The 21,069-nt window shown below is 57.8% G+C and overlaps 1 protein-coding gene across 2 annotated transcripts in view; it reads right to left on the minus strand.

The window, feature by feature from the left end:
- Window positions 1–21,069, minus strand: part of LOC137571115 (tyrosine-protein kinase-like) — a 188,617-nt gene that overhangs the window by 147,781 nt on the left and 19,767 nt on the right. Inside the window, exon 1 of one of the 2 annotated variants that reach the window (XM_068279819.1) lies at window positions 2,518–3,589. The exons of the other annotated variant lie outside the window; for it this stretch is intronic. Coding sequence (XP_068135920.1) covers window positions 2,518–3,131 — 614 coding nt within the window. The 5' untranslated portion in view covers window positions 3,132–3,589. Of the gene's footprint in view, window positions 1–2,517; window positions 3,590–21,069 lie in introns of those variants that run through there. 2 annotated transcript variants of the gene reach the window in all.

Below are 21,069 nucleotides of genomic sequence, written 5' to 3' on the forward strand. Positions count from 1 at the left end.
CGTACGCGCGTTCGCGCGTTCGCGCGTGAGAGCGCGCGCAAAGTCCCATAGGGCTTAATGGGAGCTTCGCGCGAAGCGGGGACGCTGCGCGCGCACGCGCGCGGTTGCGCGCGCAAAACTTTGCGCGCGGCAACTTCGCGCGAGTTTCTACTTATCATGCCTAAAGTGACTTTAGGCGTGATAAGGGCCTTTTCACCATGGTGCTAACACTTTGCACCGCTTTGTGAATCGAGCCCCAAGTGCCTCAACCTTCAAGCAAGAAGAAGAAGTACTTTCCATGAGAAAATGTATGCGTGCTCAAACACCAAGTTTAAGGCCTCTTTTCCACGGACTGTTGAGCTGTGTGCTCAGCAAGCAGTTACTAGGCAGCAGCAAGCAGTTACCAGGCAGCAGTCAGCATATACCAGGCAGCAACAAGTAGTTACCAGGCAGCAGCAAGCAGTTACCAGGCAGCAGTGAGCAGTTACCAGGCAGCAGCAAGCAGTTATCAGGCAGCAGCAAGCAGTTATCAGGCAGCAACAGGCAGTTACCAGGCAGCAGCAAGCAGTTACCAGGCAGCAGTGAGCAGTTACCAGGCAGCAGTGAGCAGTTACCAGGCAGCAGTAAGCAGTTGTGAGAGTTTGAGAGGCATTTCACTGCCTATCGACAGTCCATGGAAAAGAGGCCTTACCCTAGCAAGTCTGGCTTTGCAAATCTGGCCTAATTGGCTATTCATGAGGCAATGCTCACACAAATGCATGCACAAACCAATACCGCAAAGCTGTCACCCTGCTACATGCTACATTAGCACTATCCAGGAGCGCCACGGGGAGGATTCCCAATGCCCCCTTTTTATACAACCGGGGGGGACCGCGGGGTCCCAGGCTCTCTCACTGCCTGGGAGCCACAGCGGCACCCCGGAGGGGGAGGCTGGGTGGTGCAGGCGACCCCCCCCCCCAAGTGTGGCCAGCACCGAGGAGAGCCGTCCGCACCCACCTCCCAATATTAAAAAGAGGCACTTACCTTAACGTCCATTGCGTTCTGCTACATGCACATTAACTTGGGGGCACCACATGAGAAAGGAGAGAAGCATGGGTCACCCCGAGCTTTAGAGCTCAGGGATGGTTCACATACAACACTCCGGGGTGGGGGGAGGACAGGCGCAGACAACTCACTCCAGGGCTCACACCACCGGAGCAAGCCATCCACCACCTGTCTCCAAAGGATACAACTGCAAAAAATGCTTTCCATGAGAAAATTAATGCGCATGTAGCGGAACGCAATGGACGTTAAGGCAAGTGCCTGTTTTTAATATTAGGAGGTGGGTGCGGGCGGCTCTCCCCGGCGCTGGCCACTCTTGGGAGGGTCGGCTGCGCCACCCAGCCTCCCCCTCCGGGGTGCCGCAGTGGTTCCCAGGCAGCGAGAGAGCCTGGGACCCCGCGATCCCCCTGGTTGTATAAAAAGGGGGCATTGGGAAGCCTCCCCGTGGCGCTCCTGGATAGTGCTAATGTAGTATGAACTAATTCCCTCAGGGCGACCGCTTTGCGGTATTGGTTTTTGGACCTTGCATAGTTTGGCATGCGAAAGCAAATGCATATTTGCATGAGCATTGCCTCATGAATAGCCAATTAGGCCGGATTTGCAAAGCCAGACTTGCTAGGGTTAAACTTGGTGTTTGAGCACGCATACATTTTCTCATGGAAAGCCTACTTCTTCTTGCTTCAAGGTTGAGGCACGTACTCTATTAGATAGATAGATGCGGCGTATGCTACGACGCGGGTTGGCTAGTGTATATAATTACAGCACCAGTATAATAACACAATCCAACCAATATAACACCACCCGTATAATAACACAATCCAACCAATATAATAACTTCACCAGTGTAATAACACAACACAACCAATATAAACTCATACTCTGCTGAGTTTTCTTGAACAGTGAGGCCAGAAGACTTATGAGGACAGAACGTGAGGAAGGGTAGACACATTTCACATTCCATTGCAGCTAGTGCCTGTAAAGTCCAGTGTATTGTTTAGAGGTTCAGCACCCTTCACTCTACAATGTGCCGTCATGTCGGGGGAGCTAGAGAGGCAATCCGTGAGTTCAGCATTGGGGCTATGTAAAGGGAAATCTGTCCACACACATTACAATCCCACAATCCAACCCGACTCAAAGGTTCCTCAAGTCAACCAGAACTGGGACAGTGTTTTAGGCAAAATTTACAAGAAATAGTTTTATGTGGAGTTTATTTATTCTATTCGGCCAGTGAGATTGGCCGGATCTTTCTGATTGTTCCCCTAGGTATGGAATGCTGTGATTAAACAATATCTCCTGGAAGGAACAATCATTTTAGGTGGAAAAATCGATATAAAACAAACATAAAACAGAATACCTTTGAGAAAAATTCAACGGACAGGAGATTGATTGGCAACTGCCGAGGATAATGCTAATAAGTATACAATCTGCAGCATCAGAGGTTGGTACATCTCTGACCACCTGAAGACCAAAGGAAAAGATCTTTAATGGTTGACTTACTCCTCAGCCTCCAGGCTCCCGCTATCGGCCAAGATGGTCTTTGGGATGTATCCAGTTTTGGGTTCTCCATCAGACCTGAGGGTCCGAGCCCATATCCATTCTCCCCGATCATCAACGATCTCCAGTTCATCGCCCTTCTTGACCTCTAGGTCCTGTGCGGAACGTGGCTGGTAGCTGTAGATGGACACCTTGGTATGTGATTGTAAGTCAGACTGTCTTTTCTTCCTCTTGGACACGGTGTAAGTGTTGGTCGGGGGTTCAGAGGATTGGGGAAGCCGAGTGAAGGGTTTTTCCTCTGAATGGTTGGTGTCCTCAGGGGGGGAGAAGGTACTGAGGATAGTGGGTGTTCTGTTGGAATGTGCTATGGTGGTAATGGCATTCCCTGGAAATGCCGGATTATCCTCACCCTTTAGGATTTGCTTCAGGCTTGCCAGGGGTTTGTTCACACTGTCTGGATCCAGTTTGTGAGTCTGGTAAGACTTCCATGTGTCTGTCTTGTAGGGTTTAGCGACAAAGCCAAATACAGGGGAAGGAGGGCTGTCTGTGTCCTCAGTGTTGTGGCAGCAGCTACAGGGGCAACACTGGCAGCATCTCCTGCAGACAGTCTGTCCCATCCTGGGGGAGCAGGAAAGTTCAGTGTGTGCAGAGCTTACAGAGAGTCCATTGCGTGCAGACAAGGTCTACAGACAGTCCAGAGTGCTCAGAGTCTACAGAGAGTACAGTGTGTTCAAAATCTACACAGAGTCCATTGCATGCAGAGTCTACAGAGAGTCCAGTGTGTGCAGACAGAGCCTACAGAGAGTCCAGAGTGTGCAGAGTCTACAGAGAGTCCAGTGTGTGCAGACAGAGCCTACAGAGAGTCCAGTGTGTGCAGACAGAGCCTACAGAGAGTCCAGTGTGTGCAGAGTCTACAGAGAGTCCAGAGTGTGCAGAGTCTACAGAGAGTCCAGTGTGTGCAGACAGAGCCTACAGAGAGTCCAGAGTGTGCAGAGTCTACAGAGAGTCCAGTGTGTGCAGACAGAGCCTACAGAGAGTCCAGAGTGTTCAAAATCTCCAACAGCTCAGCACCTGTGCCCTGCCATAACAAGGAAATATAGCAAAGGAATGTGAACAACCAGCGGGGCGGGTCTAACAGAGAACTGACATAACCAAGAAAATCCTTCCTCATACTTCACTGTGAACCTGAACTATGTCACCCTGCACTGAACACACCTGCACCGCATCCCACCCTGCACCGTACACACCTGCACCGCATCCAACCCGGCACCGTACACACCTGCACAGCATCCCACCCTGCACTGCACACACCTGCACAGCATCCCACCCTGCACTGTATACACCTGCACAGCATCCCACCCTGCACCGCACACACCTGCACAGCATCCCACCCTGCACTGCACACACCTGCACAGCATTCCACCCTGCACTGTATACACCTGCACAGCATCCCACCCTGCACCGTGCACACCTGCACAGCATCCCACCCTGCATCATACACACCTACACAGCATCCCACCTGGCACCGTACACACCTGCACAGCATCCCACCCTGCACCGTACACACCTGCACAGCTTCCCACCCTGCACCGTACACACCTGCACAGCATCCCACCCTGCACCGCACACACCTGCACAGCATCCCACCCTGCACCGTGCACACCTGCACAGCATCCCACCCTGCATCATACACACCTACACAGCATCCCACCTGGCACCGTACACACCTGCACAGCATCCCACCCTGCACTGCACACACCTGCACCACATCCCACCCTGCACCGTACACACCTGCACAGCATCCCACCCTACACCGTACACACCTGCACCGCATCCCACCCTGCACCGTACACACCTGCACCGCATCCCACCCTGCACAGTACACACCTGCACAGCATCCCACCCTACACCGTACACACCTGCACCGCATCCCACCCTGCACCGTACACACCTGCACCGCATCCCACCCTGCACAGTACACACCTGCACAGCATCCTACCCTGCACCGTACACACCTGCACAGCATCCCACCCTGCACCGTACACACCTGCACCGCATCCCACCCTGCACCGTACACACCTGCACCGCATCCCACCCTGCACAGTACACACCTGCACAGCATCCCACCCTACACCGCACACACCTGCACAGCATCCAACCCTGCACCGTACACACCTGCACAGCATCCAACCCTGCACCGTACACACCTGCACCGCGTCCCACCCTGCATCGTACACACCTGCACAGCATCTCACCCTACACCGTACACACCTGCACAGCATCCTACCCTGCACCGTACACACCTGCACAGCATCTCACCCTACACCGTACACACCTGCACAGCATCCCACCCTGCACCGTACACACCTGCACCGCATCCCACCCTGCACCGTACACACCTGCACCGGATCCCATCCTGCACCGCACACACCTGCACAGCATCTCACCCTGCACTGTACACACCTGCACAGCATCCCACCCTGCACCATACACACCTGCACAGCATCCCACCCTGCACCATACACACCTGCACAGCATCCCACCCTGCACCGTACACACCTGCACAGCATCCCACCCTGCACCGTACACACCTGCACAGCATCCCACCCTGCACCGTACACACCTGCACAGCATCCCACCCTGCACCGCACACACCTGCACAGCATCCCACCCTGCACCGCACACACCTGCACAGCATCCCACCCTACACCGTACACACCTGCACAGCATCCCACCCTGCACCGTACACAGCTGCACAGCATCCCACCCTGCACCGTACACACCTGCACCACATTCAACCCTGCACTGTACACACCTGCACAGCATCCCACCCTGCACTGTACACACCTGCACCGCATCCCACCCTGCACCTTACACACCTGCACAGCATCCCACCCTGCACCGTACACACCTGCACAGCATCCCACCCTGCACCGCACACACCTGCACAGCATCCCACCCTGCACTGCACACACCTGCACAGCATCCCACCCTGCACTGTATACACCTGCACAGCATCCCACCCTGCACCGTGCACACCTGCACAGCATCCCACCCTGCATCATACACACCTACACAGCATCCCACCTGGCACCGTACACACCTGCACAGCATCCCACCCTGCACTGCACACACCTGCACCACATCCCACCCTGCACCGTACACACCTGCACAGCATCCCACCCTGCACCGTACACACCTGCACCGCATCCCACCCTGCACCGTACACACCTGCACCGCATCCCACCCTGCACAGTACACACCTGCACAGCATCCCACCCTACACCGCACACACCTGCACAGCATCCAACCCTGCACCGTACACACCTGCACAGCGTCCAACCCTGCACCGTACACACCTGCACCGCGTCCCACCCTGCATCGTACACACCTGCACAGCATCTCACCCTACACCGTACACACCTGCACAGCATCCTACCCTGCACCGTACACACCTGCACAGCATCTCACCCTACACCGTACACACCTGCACAGCATCCCACCCTGCACCATACACACCTGCACAGCATCCCACCCTGCACCGTACACACCTGCACCGGATCCCATCCTGCACCGCACACACCTGCACAGCATCTCACCCTGCACTGTACACACCTGCACAGCATCCCACCCTGCACCATACACACCTGCACCGCATCCCACCCTGCACCATACACACCTGCACCACATCCCACCCTGCACCGTACACACCTGCACCACATCCCACCCTGCACCGTACACACCTGCACAGCATCCCACCCTGCACCGTACACACCTGCACATCATCCCACCCTGCACCGTACACACCTGCACAGCATCCCACCCTGCACCGCACACACCTGCACCGCATCCCACCCTGCACCGTACACACATGCACAGCATCCCACCCTGCACCACACACACCTGCACAGAATTCCACCCTGCACCGTACACACCTGCACAGCATTCCACCCTGCACCGCACACACCTGCACCGCATCCCACCCTGCACCGCACACACCTGCACCGCATCCCACCCTGCACCACACACACCTGCACAGAATTCCACCCTGCACCGTACACACCTGCACAGCATTCCACCCTGCACCGCACACACCTGCACCGCATCCCACCCTGCACCGCACACACCTGCACCGCATCCCACCCTGCACCGTACACACCTGCACAGCATCCCACCCTGCACCGTACACACTTGCACAGCATCCCACCCGGCACCGTACACACCTGCACAGCATCCCACCCTGCACCGTACACACCTGCACAGCATCCCACCCTGCACCGCACACACCTGCACCGCATCCCACCCTGCACCGTACACACCTGCACAGCATTCCACCCTGCACCGTACACACCTGCACAGCATCCCACCCTGCACCGCACACACCTGCACAGCATCCCACCCTGCACCGCACACACCTGCATCAAATCCCACGCTGCACCGCACACACCTGCACAGCATTCCACCCTGCACCGTACACACCTGCACAGCATCCCACCCTGCACTGCACACACCTGCACAGCATCCCACCTGGCACCGTACACATCTGCACCGCATCCCACCCTGCACCGTACACACCTGCGCCGCATCCCACCCTGCACCGTACACACCTGCACAGCATCCCACCCTGCACCGCACACACCTGCACAGCATTCCACCCTGCACCGTACACACCTGCACAGCATCCCACCCTGCACTGCACACACCTGCACAGCATCCCACCTGGCACCGTACACATCTGCACCGCATCCCACCCTGCACCGTACACACCTGCGCCGCATCCCACCCTGCACCGTACACACCTGCACAGCATCCCACCCTGCACCGTACACACCTGCACAGCATTCCACCCTGCACCGCACACACCTGCACCGCATCCCACCCTGCACCGCACACACCTGCACCGCATCAAACCCTGCACCGTACACACCTGCACAGCATCCCACCCTCCACCGTACACACCTGCACAGCATCCCACCCAGCACCGTACACACCTGCACAGCATACCACCCGGCACCGTACACACCTGCACCGCATCCCACCCTGCACCGTACACACCTGCACAGCATCCCACCCTGCACCGTACACACCAGCACAGCATCCCACCCTGCACCGTACAAACCTGCACAGCATCCCACCCTGCACCGCACACACCTGCACAGCATCCCACCCTGCACCGTACACACCTGCACAGCATCTCACCCTACACCGTACACACCTGCACAGCATCCCACCCTGCACCATACACACCTGCACCGCATCCCACCCTGCACCGTACACACCTGCACCGGATCCCATCCTGCACCGCACACACCTGCACAGCATCTCACCCTGCACTGTACACACCTGCACAGCATCCCACCCTGCACCATACACACCTGCACAGCATCCCACCCTGCACCATACACACCTGCACAGCATCCCACCCTGCACCGTACACACCTGCACAGCATCCCACCCTGCACCATACACACCTGCACCACATCCCACCCTGCACCGTACACACCTGCACCACATCCCACCCTGCACCGTACACACCTGCACAGCATCCCACCCTGCACCGTACACACCTGCACATCATCCCACCCTGCACCGTACACACCTGCACAGCATCCCACCCTGCACCGCACACACCTGCACCGCATCCCACCCTGCACCGTACACACATGCACAGCATCCCACCCTGCACCACACACACCTGCACAGAATTCCACCCTGCACCGTACACACCTGCACAGCATTCCACCCTGCACCGCACACACCTGCACCGCATCCCACCCTGCACCGCACACACCTGCACCGCATCCCACCCTGCACCACACACACCTGCACAGAATTCCACCCTGCACCGTACACACCTGCACAGCATTCCACCCTGCACCGCACACACCTGCACCGCATCCCACCCTGCACCGCACACACCTGCACCGCATCCCACCCTGCACCATACACACCTGCACAGCATCCCACCCTGCACCGTACACACTTGCACAGCATCCCACCCGGCACCGTACACACCTGCACAGCATCCCACCCTGCACCGTACACACCTGCACAGCATCCCACCCTGCACCGCACACACCTGCACCGCATCCCACCCTGCACCGTACACACCTGCACAGCATTCCACCCTGCACCGTACACACCTGCACAGCATCCCACCCTGCACCGCACACACCTGCACAGCATCCCACCCTGCACCGCACACACCTGCATCAAATCCCACCCTGCACTGCACACACCTGCACAGCATTCCACCCTGCACCGTACACACCTGCACAGCATCCCACCCTGCACTGCACACACCTGCACAGCATCCCACCTGGCACCGTACACATCTGCACCGCATCCCACCCTGCACCGTACACACCTGCACCGCATCCCACCCTGCACCGTACACACCTGCGCCGCATCCCACCCTGCACCGTACACACCTGCACAGCATCCCACCCTGCACCGTACACACCTGCACAGCATTCCACCCTGCACCGCACACACCTGCACCGCATCCCACCCTGCACCGCACACACCTGCACCGCATCAAACCCTGCACCGTACACACCTGCACAGCATCCCACCCTGCACCGTACACACCTGCACAGCATCCCACCCAGCACCGTACACACCTGCACAGCATACCACCCGGCACCGTACACACCTGCACCGCATCCCACCCTGCACCGTACACACCTGCACAGCATCCCACCCTGCACCGTACACACCAGCACAGCATCCCACCCTGCACCGTACAAACCTGCACAGCATCCCACCCTGCACCGCACACACCTGCACAGCATCCCACCCTGCACCGCACACACCTGCACCACATCCCACCCTGCACCGCACACACCTGCACCACATCCCACCCTGCACCGCACACACCTGCACCGCATCCCACCCTGCACAGTACACACTTGCACCGCATCCCACCCTGCACCGTACACACCTGCACCACATCCAACCCTGCACCGCACACACCTGCACCGCATCCCACCCTGCACCGTACACACCTGCACCGCATCCCACCCTGCACCGTACACACCTGCACAGCATCCCACCCTGCACCGTACACACCTGCACAGCATCCCACCCTGCACTGAACACACCTGCACAGCATCCCACCCTGCACCGTACTAACCTGCACAGCATCCCACCCTGCACCGTACACACCTGTACAGCATCCCACCCGGCACCGTACACACCTGCACAGCATCCCACCCGGCACCGTACACATCTGCACAGTATCCCACCCTGCACCGTACACACCTGTACAGCATCCCACCCTGCGCAGTACACACCTGCACAGCATCCCACCCTACACCGTACACACCTGCACAGCATCCCACCCTGCACCATACACACCTGCACAGCATCCCACCCTGCGCGGTACACAGCTGCACAGCATCCCACCCTTCACCGTAAACACCTGCACAGCATCCCACCCTGCGCTGTACACACCTGCACAGCATCCCGCCCTGCACCGTACACCTGCATAGCATCCCACCCTGCACCGTACACATCTGCACAGTATCCCACCCTGCACTGTACACACCTGCACAGCATCCCACCCTGCACTGAAAACACCTGCACAGTATCCCACCCTGCGCTGTACACACCTGCACAGCATCTCACCCTGCACCGTACACACCTGCATAGCATCCCACCCTGCAACGTACACACCTGCACAGTATCCCACCATGCACTGTACACACCTGCACAGCATCCCACCCTACACCGTACACACCTGCATAGCATCCCACCCTGCACCGTACACACCGGCACAGTATCCCACCCCGCACTGTACACACCTGCACAGTATCCCACCCTGCGCTGTACACACCTGCACAGCATCTCACCCTGCACCGTACACACCTGCATAGCATCCCACCCTGCAACGTACACACCTGCACAGTATCCCACCATGCACTGTACACACCTGCACAGCATCCCACCCTACACCGTACACACCTGCATAGCATCCCACCCTGCACCGTACACACCGGCACAGTATCCCACCCCGCACTGTACACACCTGCACCGCATCCCACCCTGCACCGCACACACCTGCACAGTATCCCACCCCGCACAGTACACACCTGCACAGCATCCCACCCTAAACCATACACACCTGCACAGCATCCCACCCGGCACCGTACACACCTGCACAGCATCCCACCCTACACCGTACACACCTGCACAGCATCCCACCCTGCACCGTACACACCTGCACAGCATCCCACCCTGCGCAGTACACACCTGCACAGCATCCCACCCTACACCGTACACACCTGCACAGTATCCCACCCTGCGCCGTACACAGCTGCACAGCATCCCACCCTTCACCGTAAACACCTGCACAGCATCCCACCCTGCGCTGTACACACCTGCACAGCATCCCGCCCTGCACCGTACACACCTGCATAGCATCCCACCCTGCACCGTACACACCTGCACAGTATCCCACCCTGCGCTGTACACACCTGCACAGCATCCCACCCTGCACTGAAAACACCTGCACAGTATCCCACCCTGCGCTGTACACACCTGCACAGCATCCCACCCTGCACCGTACACACCTGCATAGCATCCCACCCTGCAACGTACACACCTGCACAGTATCCCACACTGCACTGTAAACACCTGCACAGCATCCCACCCTGCACCGTACACACCTGCACAGCATCCCACCCTGCACCGTACACACCTGCACAGCATCCCACCCTGCAACGCACACACCTGCACAGCATCCCACCCTGCACCGTACAGACCTGCACAGCATCCCTCCCTGCACCGTACCCACCTGCACAGCATCCCACCCTGCACCATACACACCTGCACAGCATCCCACCCTGCACCGTACACACCTGCACAGCATTCCACCCTGCACCGCACACACCTGCACAGCATCCCACCCTGCACCGCACACACCTTCAAAGCATCCCACCCTGCACCATACACACCTGCACATCAACCCACCCTGCACCGTACACACCTGCACAGCATCCCTTCCAGCACCGCACACACCTGCACAGCATCCCACCCTGCAATGCACACAACTGCACAGCATCCCAACCTGCACCGCACACACCGGCACAGCATCCCACCCGGCACCGCACACACCTGCACAGCATCCCACCCTACACCGTACACACCTGCACAGCATCCCACCCTACACCGTACACACCTGCACAGCATCCCACCCGGCACCGTACACACCTGCACAGCATCCCACCCGGCACCGTACACATCTGCACAGCATCCCACCCTGCACCGTACACACCTGCACAGCATCCCACCCTGCGCAGTACACACCTGCACAGCATCCCACCCTACACCGTACACACCTGCACAGCATCCCACCCTGCACCGTACACACCTGCACAGCATCCCACCCTGCGCCGTACACAGCTGCACAGCATCCCACCCTTCACCGTAAAATCCTGCACAGCATCCCACCCTGCGCTGTACACACCTGCACAGCATCCCGCCCTGCACCGTACACACCTGCATAGCATCCCAACCTGCACCGTACACACCTGCACAGTATCCCATTCTGCGCTGTACACACCTGCACAGCATCCCACCCTGCACTGAAAACATCTGCACAGTATCCCACTCTGCGCTGTACACACCTGCACAGCATCCCACCCTGCACCGTACACACCTGCATAGCATCCCACCCTGCAACGTACACACCTGCACAGGATCCCACCCTGCACTGTACACACCTGCACAGCATCCCACCCTATACCGTACACACCTGCATAGCATCCCACCCTGCACCGTACACACCTGCACAATATCCCACTCCGCACTGTACACACCTGCACCGCATCCCACCCTGCACCGCACACACCTACACAGCATCCCACCATGCACCGCACACACCTGCACAGCATCCCACCCTGCACCGTACACACCTGCACAGCATCCCACCCTGCACCGCACACACCTGCACAGCATCCCACCCTGCACCGTACACACCTGCAGAGCATCCCACCCTGCACCACACACACCTGCAAAGCATCCCACCCTGCACAGCACACACCTGCACAGCATCCCACCCTGCACCGTACACACCTGCACAGCATCCCACCCTGCACCGTACACACCTGCACAGCATCCCACCCTGCAACGCACACACCTGCACAGCATCCCACTCTGCACCGTACACACCTGCACAGCATCCCTCCCTGCACCGTACCCACCTGCACAGCATCCCACCCTGCACCGTACACACCTGCACAGCATCCCACCCTGCACCGTACACACCTGCACAGCATTCCACCCTGCACCGCACACACCTGCACAGCATCCCACCCTGCACCGCACACACCTGCAAAGCATCCCACCCTGCACCATACACACCTGCACAGCATTCCACCCTGCACCGTACACACCTGCACAGCATCCCACCCTGCACCGCACACACCTGCACAGCATCCCACCCTGCACCGCACACACCTGCATCAAATCCCACCCTGCACCGCACACACCTGCACAGCATTCCACCCTGCACCGTACACACCTGCACAGCATCCCACCCTGCACTGCACACACCTGCACAGCATCCCACCTGGCACCGTACACATCTGCACCGCATCCCACCCTGCACCGTACACACCTGCACCGCATCCCACCCTGCACCGTACACACCTGCGCCGCATCCCACCCTGCACCGTACACACCTGCACAGCATCCCACCCTGCACCGTACACACCTGCACAGCATTCCACCCTGCACCGCACACACCTGCACCGCATCCCACCCTGCACCGCACACACCTGCACCGCATCAAACCCTGCACCGTACACACCTGCACAGCATCCCACCCTGCACCGTACACACCTGCACAGCATCCCACCCAGCACCGTACACACCTGCACAGCATACCACCCGGCACCGTACACACCTGCACCGCATCCCACCCTGCACCGTACACACCTGCACAGCATCCCACCCTGCACCGTACACACCAGCACAGCATCCCACCCTGCACCGTACAAACCTGCACAGCATCCCACCCTGCACCGCACACACCTGCACAGCATCCCACCCTGCACCGCACACACCTGCACCACATCCCACCCTGCACCGCACACACCTGCACCACATCCCACCCTGCACCGCACACACCTGCACCGCATCCCACCCTGCACAGTACACACTTGCACCGCATCCCACCCTGCACCGTACACACCTGCACCACATCCAACCCTGCACCGCACACACCTGCACCGCATCCCACCCTGCACCGTACACACCTGCACCGCATCCCACCCTGCACCGTACACACCTGCACAGCATCCCACCCTGCACCGTACACACCTGCACAGCATCCCACCCTGCACTGAACACACCTGCACAGCATCCCACCCTGCACCGTACTAACCTGCACAGCATCCCACCCTGCACCGTACACACCTGTACAGCATCCCACCCGGCACCGTACACACCTGCACAGCATCCCACCCGGCACCGTACACATCTGCACAGTATCCCACCCTGCACCGTACACACCTGTACAGCATCCCACCCTGCGCAGTACACACCTGCACAGCATCCCACCCTACACCGTACACACCTGCACAGCATCCCACCCTGCACCATACACACCTGCACAGCATCCCACCCTGCGCGGTACACAGCTGCACAGCATCCCACCCTTCACCGTAAACACCTGCACAGCATCCCACCCTGCGCTGTACACACCTGCACAGCATCCCGCCCTGCACCGTACACCTGCATAGCATCCCACCCTGCACCGTACACATCTGCACAGTATCCCACCCTGCACTGTACACACCTGCACAGCATCCCACCCTGCACTGAAAACACCTGCACAGTATCCCACCCTGCGCTGTACACACCTGCACAGCATCTCACCCTGCACCGTACACACCTGCATAGCATCCCACCCTGCAACGTACACACCTGCACAGTATCCCACCATGCACTGTACACACCTGCACAGCATCCCACCCTACACCGTACACACCTGCATAGCATCCCACCCTGCACCGTACACACCGGCACAGTATCCCACCCCGCACTGTACACACCTGCACAGTATCCCACCCTGCGCTGTACACACCTGCACAGCATCTCACCCTGCACCGTACACACCTGCATAGCATCCCACCCTGCAACGTAGACACCTGCACAGTATCCCACCATGCACTGTACACACCTGCACAGCATCCCACCCTACACCGTACACACCTGCATAGCATCCCACCCTGCACCGTACACACCGGCACAGTATCCCACCCCGCACTGTACACACCTGCACCGCATCCCACCCTGCACCGCACACACCTGCACAGTATCCCACCCCGCACAGTACACACCTGCACAGCATCCCACCCTACACCATACACACCTGCACAGCATCCCACCCGGCACCGTACACACCTGCACAGCATCCCACCCTACACCGTACACACCTGCACAGCATCCCACCCTGCACCGTACACACCTGCACAGCATCCCACCCTGCGCAGTACACACCTGCACAGCATCCCACCCTACACCGTACACACCTGCACAGTATCCCACCCTGCGCCGTACACAGCTGCACAGCATCCCACCCTTCACCGTAAACACCTGCACAGCATCCCACCCTGCGCTGTACACACCTGCACAGCATCCCGCCCTGCACCGTACACACCTGCATAGCATCCCACCCTGCACCGTACACACCTGCACAGTATCCCACCCTGCGCTGTACACACCTGCACAGCATCCCACCCTGCACTGAAAACACCTGCACAGTATCCCACCCTGCGCTGTACACACCTGCACAGCATCCCACCCTGCACCGTACACACCTGCATAGCATCCCACCCTGCAACGTACACACCTGCACAGTATCCCACCCTGCACTGTAAACACCTGCACAGCATCCCACCCTGCACCGTACACACCTGCACAGCATCCCACCCTGCACCGTACACACCTGCACAGCATCCCACCCTGCAACGCACACACCTGCACAGCATCCCACCCTGCACCGTACAGACCTGCACAGCATCCCTCCCTGCACCGTACCCACCTGCACAGCATCCCACCCTGCACCATACACACCTGCACAGCATCCCACCCTGCACCGTACACACCTGCACAGCATTCCACCCTGCACCGCACACACCTGCACAGCATCCCACCCTGCACCGCACACACCTTCAAAGCATCCCACCCTGCACCATACACACCTGCACATCAACCCACCCTGCACCGTACACACCTGCACAGCATCCCTTCCAGCACCGCACACACCTGCACAGCATCCCACCCTGCAATGCACACAACTGCACAGCATCCCAACCTGCACCGCACACACCGGCACAGCATCCCACCCGGCACCGCACACACCTGCACAGCATCCCACCCTACACCGTACACACCTGCACAGCATCCCACCCTACACCGTACACACCTGCACAGCATCCCACCCGGCACCGTACACACCTGCACAGCATCCCACCCGGCACCGTACACATCTGCACAGCATCCCACCCTGCACCGTACACACCTGCACAGCATCCCACCCTGCGCAGTACACACCTGCACAGCATCCCACCCTACACCGTACACACCTGCACAGCATCCCACCCTGCACCGTACACACCTGCACAGCATCCCACCCTGCGCCGTACACAGCTGCACAGCATCCCACCCTTCACCGTAAAATCCTGCACAGCATCCCACCCTGCGCTGTACACACCTGCACAGCATCCCGCCCTGCACCGTACACACCTGCATAGCATCCCACCCTGCAACGTACACACCTGCACAGGATCCCACCCTGCACTGTACACACCTGCACAGCATCCCACCCTATACCGTACACACCTGCATAGCATCCCACCCTGCACCGTACACACCTGCACAATATCCCACCCCGCACTGTACACACCTGCACCGCATCCCACCCTGCACCGCACACACCTACACAGCATCCCACCATGCACCGCACACACCTGCACAGCATCCCACCCTGCACCGTACACACCTGCACAGCATCCCACCCTGCACCGCACACACCTGCACAGCATCCCACCCTGCACCGTACACACCTGCAGAGCATCCCACCCTGCACCACACACACCTGCAAAGCATCCCACCCTGCACAGCACACACCTGCACAGCATCCCACCCTGCACCGTACACACCTGCACAGCATCCCACCCTGCACCGTACACACCTGCACAGCATCCCACCCTGCAACGCACACACCTGCACAGCATCCCACTCTGCACCGTACACACCTGCACAGCATCCCTCCCTGCACCGTACCCACCTGCACAGCATCCCACCCTGCACCATACACACCTGCACAGCATCCCACCCTGCACCGTACACACCTGCACAGCATTCCACCCTGCACCGCACACACCTGCACAGCATCCCACCCTGCACCGCACACACCTGCAAAGCATCCCACCCTGCACCATACACACCTGCACATCAACCCACCCTGCACCGTACACACCTGCACAGCATCCCACCCTGCACTGCACACACCTGCACAGCATCCCACGCTGCACCACACACACCTGCACAGCATCCCACCCTGCACCGTACACACCTACACAGCATCCCACCCTGCACCGTACACACCTGCACAGCATCCCACCCTGCACCGCACACCTGCAAAGCATCCCACCCTGCACCGCACACACATGCACAGCATCCCACCCTGCACCGTACACACCTGCAAAGCATCCCACCCTGCACCGTACACACCTGCACATCAACCCACCCTGCACCGTACACACCTGCACAGCATCCCACCCTGCACTGCACACACCTGCACAGCATCCCACGCTGCACCACACACACCTGCACAGCATCCCACCCTGCACCGTACACACCTGCACAGCATCCCACCCTGCACCGCACACCTGCAAAGCATCCCACCCTGCACCGCACACACATGCACAGCATCCCACCCTGCACCGTACACACCTGCACAGCATCCCAATCTGCACCGTACACACCTGCACAGCATCCCACCCTGCACCACACACTCCTGCACAGCATCCCACCCTGCACTATACACACCTGCACAGCATCCCACCCTGCACTATACACACCTGCACAGCATGCTACCCTGCACCGTACACCTGCACAGCATCTCACCATGCACTTTACACACCTGCACAGCATCCCACCCTGCACCGTACACACCTGCACATCATCCCACCTGTCACAGGAGCCCTAGTGGTCAGACCGCAAATTGCCTTCCAATCGGTTTCAGCACACCAATCATGCAAGCTGTGGTCGCACTCGGTGCACGGAAATTGACGGAACTTGGGCAGCAGCCCGAGCAGAAGGGGGCCTGTGGGGTTACGGAAATACAACTTTACACACTATTTCAGGGTATAACTGCCACCACCTCTGTTGTCTGAGACAGAGGAACTCACCAACTGGTTATTTCTCGACCTGCAAATAAAAACGGTTAACACACTCTATTCTGTCTGGCTAATAACAACAATAGTAGCGTCTCTTCAGAGGTCTGAGTTCAGTTTCTGTGTATGCTGAATAATAGGGTAGCGGAACAGTGAATGACTTTGGTAAAGTCTTTTATTCACAGGCAATATAAATAATTAATATATACAGACAATTATTAAAATCAACAATTATTGAAACGGTAATATCCAGTATGAAGAATAAAAGAAAGGGAGAAAAAATACTTAGGGCTCGATTCACAAAGCGGTGCTAACCCAGTTAGAGACTTTAGGCATGATAACCGTTGCACCACTCTGGTGAAAAGCCAGTTTAGGTGTGAAAAGTTTAGGCATGATAAGTTTAGGTGTGATAAGTTTAGGCATGCTAAGTTTAGATAAGTTTAGATCGCTTGCAAAGTCCCGCACGCAAAGCAGCGCCATTAAACTTTATATGAAGTGCACCAGTCTTTGCTAGCGTAAAACTTTTGATCAGCTGTGCACTGCGGTGCTAACGCAGTTGGTGCTTAAACTTATCATGCCTAAACTTATCACACCTAAACTTATCACGCCTAAACTTATCACACCTAAACTTATCACACCTAAACTTATCATGCCTAAACTGAGTTTAGGCATGATAAAGGGCTTTTCACCAGGGTGCTAACTGTTAGCACCGCTTTGTGAATCAGGCCCTTAGTTTCATGGAAAGATGCCCTTTTGTGGGAAGAATCATAAAGTCCTTGGTAAAATCCTTGGTTTCAGATCAAAGTTCAGCAAGATGGCCGCCAACCATGTGTCCTCTGGCTGGCAGCAGATCGTTCTCGTACAGATGGAGGACTGAGGGGAGGGCCCCTCGCAGATACTTTTGATGAAGCTGGTTTGGGGGTGTGGCAATGCCAGCCACCTCTGAATTACCCACCAATGACAGTTCATTTCTTCTGAGAGATTTTAGGTTTTAAACTTACAAACTGCCGTAACTCACAAATGATACACGTCATATTTAGGTGGATAACAGATTCATACTTGTCGGAAAATACAGATTAATATAGCATCAGACATGGCTAGTGCAGCGGACCCAGTTCTTGAGAAGGGTCATACCTCAATAACCGGACGGACTATCACTATGAATTTCATATCAGCACGATGGCCAGATTTTACCGAATAAGACTATATGAATTTCATAGCTGTGTGATATACGGTTTTCGAATACCGACAGGAAATCATACCACCCATGCTTTCAGATCGGCCGTTCATCAGTGCCATGAAGTCTGGGGTGAAAGTAGGTTTTGAGTAGCCCCCTGCTGGGGAGGGAAGCCTTCTCTGAATAGAGTCCCCATCTGGTGATTAGAGAGGTAATGAAAGATAAACATTCTCCAGGATACAGGCCTGGCCCAAGCTAATTAACACATCAAAAGACATCCTGCATCTAAGTTAGGCAGAGGAGGAAAAAACTTGTATTTTAAAAAACCAGTACTGTCAGTTCTGCTCGCTGCAATGACTGGCAAATCCGACCAAGACATCGGAAAGTCGATTCTGCCAGATTCGCCGACGTTCCGTGACAGCTGGGAGGAAGAGAAACTCCAGGTTGCTACAGGTAGCCCCCCCTACACAACCAATCCAGATTCTATTGATCTGAATCGCAATCGATGCAGAGAATCGAGTGCGATCGCTTTTTCTTCACGGGCGGTTCCAGGACGCATCTGCGGCCCCGCAACCGTCTGTGACACCACCCTGAACCGTACACACCTGCACAGCATCCCACCCTACACCGTACACACCTGCACAGCATCCCACCCTACACCGTACACACCTGCACAGCATCCCACCCTGCACTGTATACACCTGCACAGCATCCCACCCTGCACCATACGCACCTGCACAGCATCCCACCCTGCACTGCACACACCTGCACAGCATCCCACCCTGCACTGTATACACCTGCACAGCATCCCACCCTGCACCACACACCTGCACAGCATCCCACCCTGCACTGTATACACCTGCACAGCATTCCACCCTGCACCACACACCTGCACAGCATCCCACCCTGCACTGTACACACCTGCACTGCCTCCCACCCTGCACCGTACACACCTGGACAGCATCCCACCCTGCACCGTACGCACCTGCACAGCATCCCACCCTGCACCGTACACACCTGCACAGCATCCCACCCTGCACCTTACACATCTGCACAGCATCCCACCCTGCACTGTACACTCCCGCACAGCATCCCACCCTGTGGTGCAGGCAAATGGAATTGGGCCCCCAACTCATACAAACACATTGTAACTGGGCCAAGGATGACCCCTAAAACCACCCCCTCCCAACCCCCCCCCCCCTGTTTTTTGGTATAGAGCCAGGTGCAGCAATGCAGTCCTACTATCAGGTGAGCCGGACCCTGAGCCTGGGGTGCCACCAACCCTCATTTCCCCGGCGTCCTGCTATTGGGAAGCCGGGTGAGTAGGCTTGAGAGGGATGTAGCAGTTCAGCAGGTGGCGCCGCCCTCTTCTTACTGCATCAGCGGTGCTGCAGTGTACTCCGCCCTCTTTTTACTGCGTCAGCGGTGCTGCAGTGTACTCCGCCCTCTTCTTACTGCGTCAGCGGTGCTGCAGTGTACTCTGCCCTCTTCTTACTGCGTCAGCGATGCTGCAGTGTACTCCACCCTCTTCTTACTGCGTCAGCGGTGCTGCAGTGTACTCCGCCCTCTTCTTACTGCATCAGCGTTGCTGCAGTGTACTCCGCCCTCTTCTTACTGCGTCAGCGGTGCTGCAGTGTACTCCGCCCTCTTCTTACTGCGTCAGCGGTGCTGCAGTGTACTCCGCCCTCTTCTTACTGCGTCAGCGGTGCTGCAGTGTACTCCGCCCTCTTCTTACTGCGTCAGCGGTGCTGCAGTGTACTCCGCCCTCTTCTTACTGCGTCAGCGGTGCTGCAGTGTACTCCACCCTCTTTTTACTGCGTCAGCGGTGCTGCAGTGTACTCCGCCCTCTTCTTACTGCGTCAGCGGTGCTGCAGTGTACTCTGCCCTCTTCTTACTGCGTCAGCGGTGCTGCAGTGTACTCCACCCTCTTCTTACTGCGTCAGCGGTGCTGCAGTGTACTCCGCCCTC

This window comes from Hyperolius riggenbachi, chromosome 4 (assembly GCF_040937935.1).
Source record: "Hyperolius riggenbachi isolate aHypRig1 chromosome 4, aHypRig1.pri, whole genome shotgun sequence".
NCBI lineage: Eukaryota > Metazoa > Chordata > Amphibia > Anura > Hyperoliidae > Hyperolius > Hyperolius riggenbachi.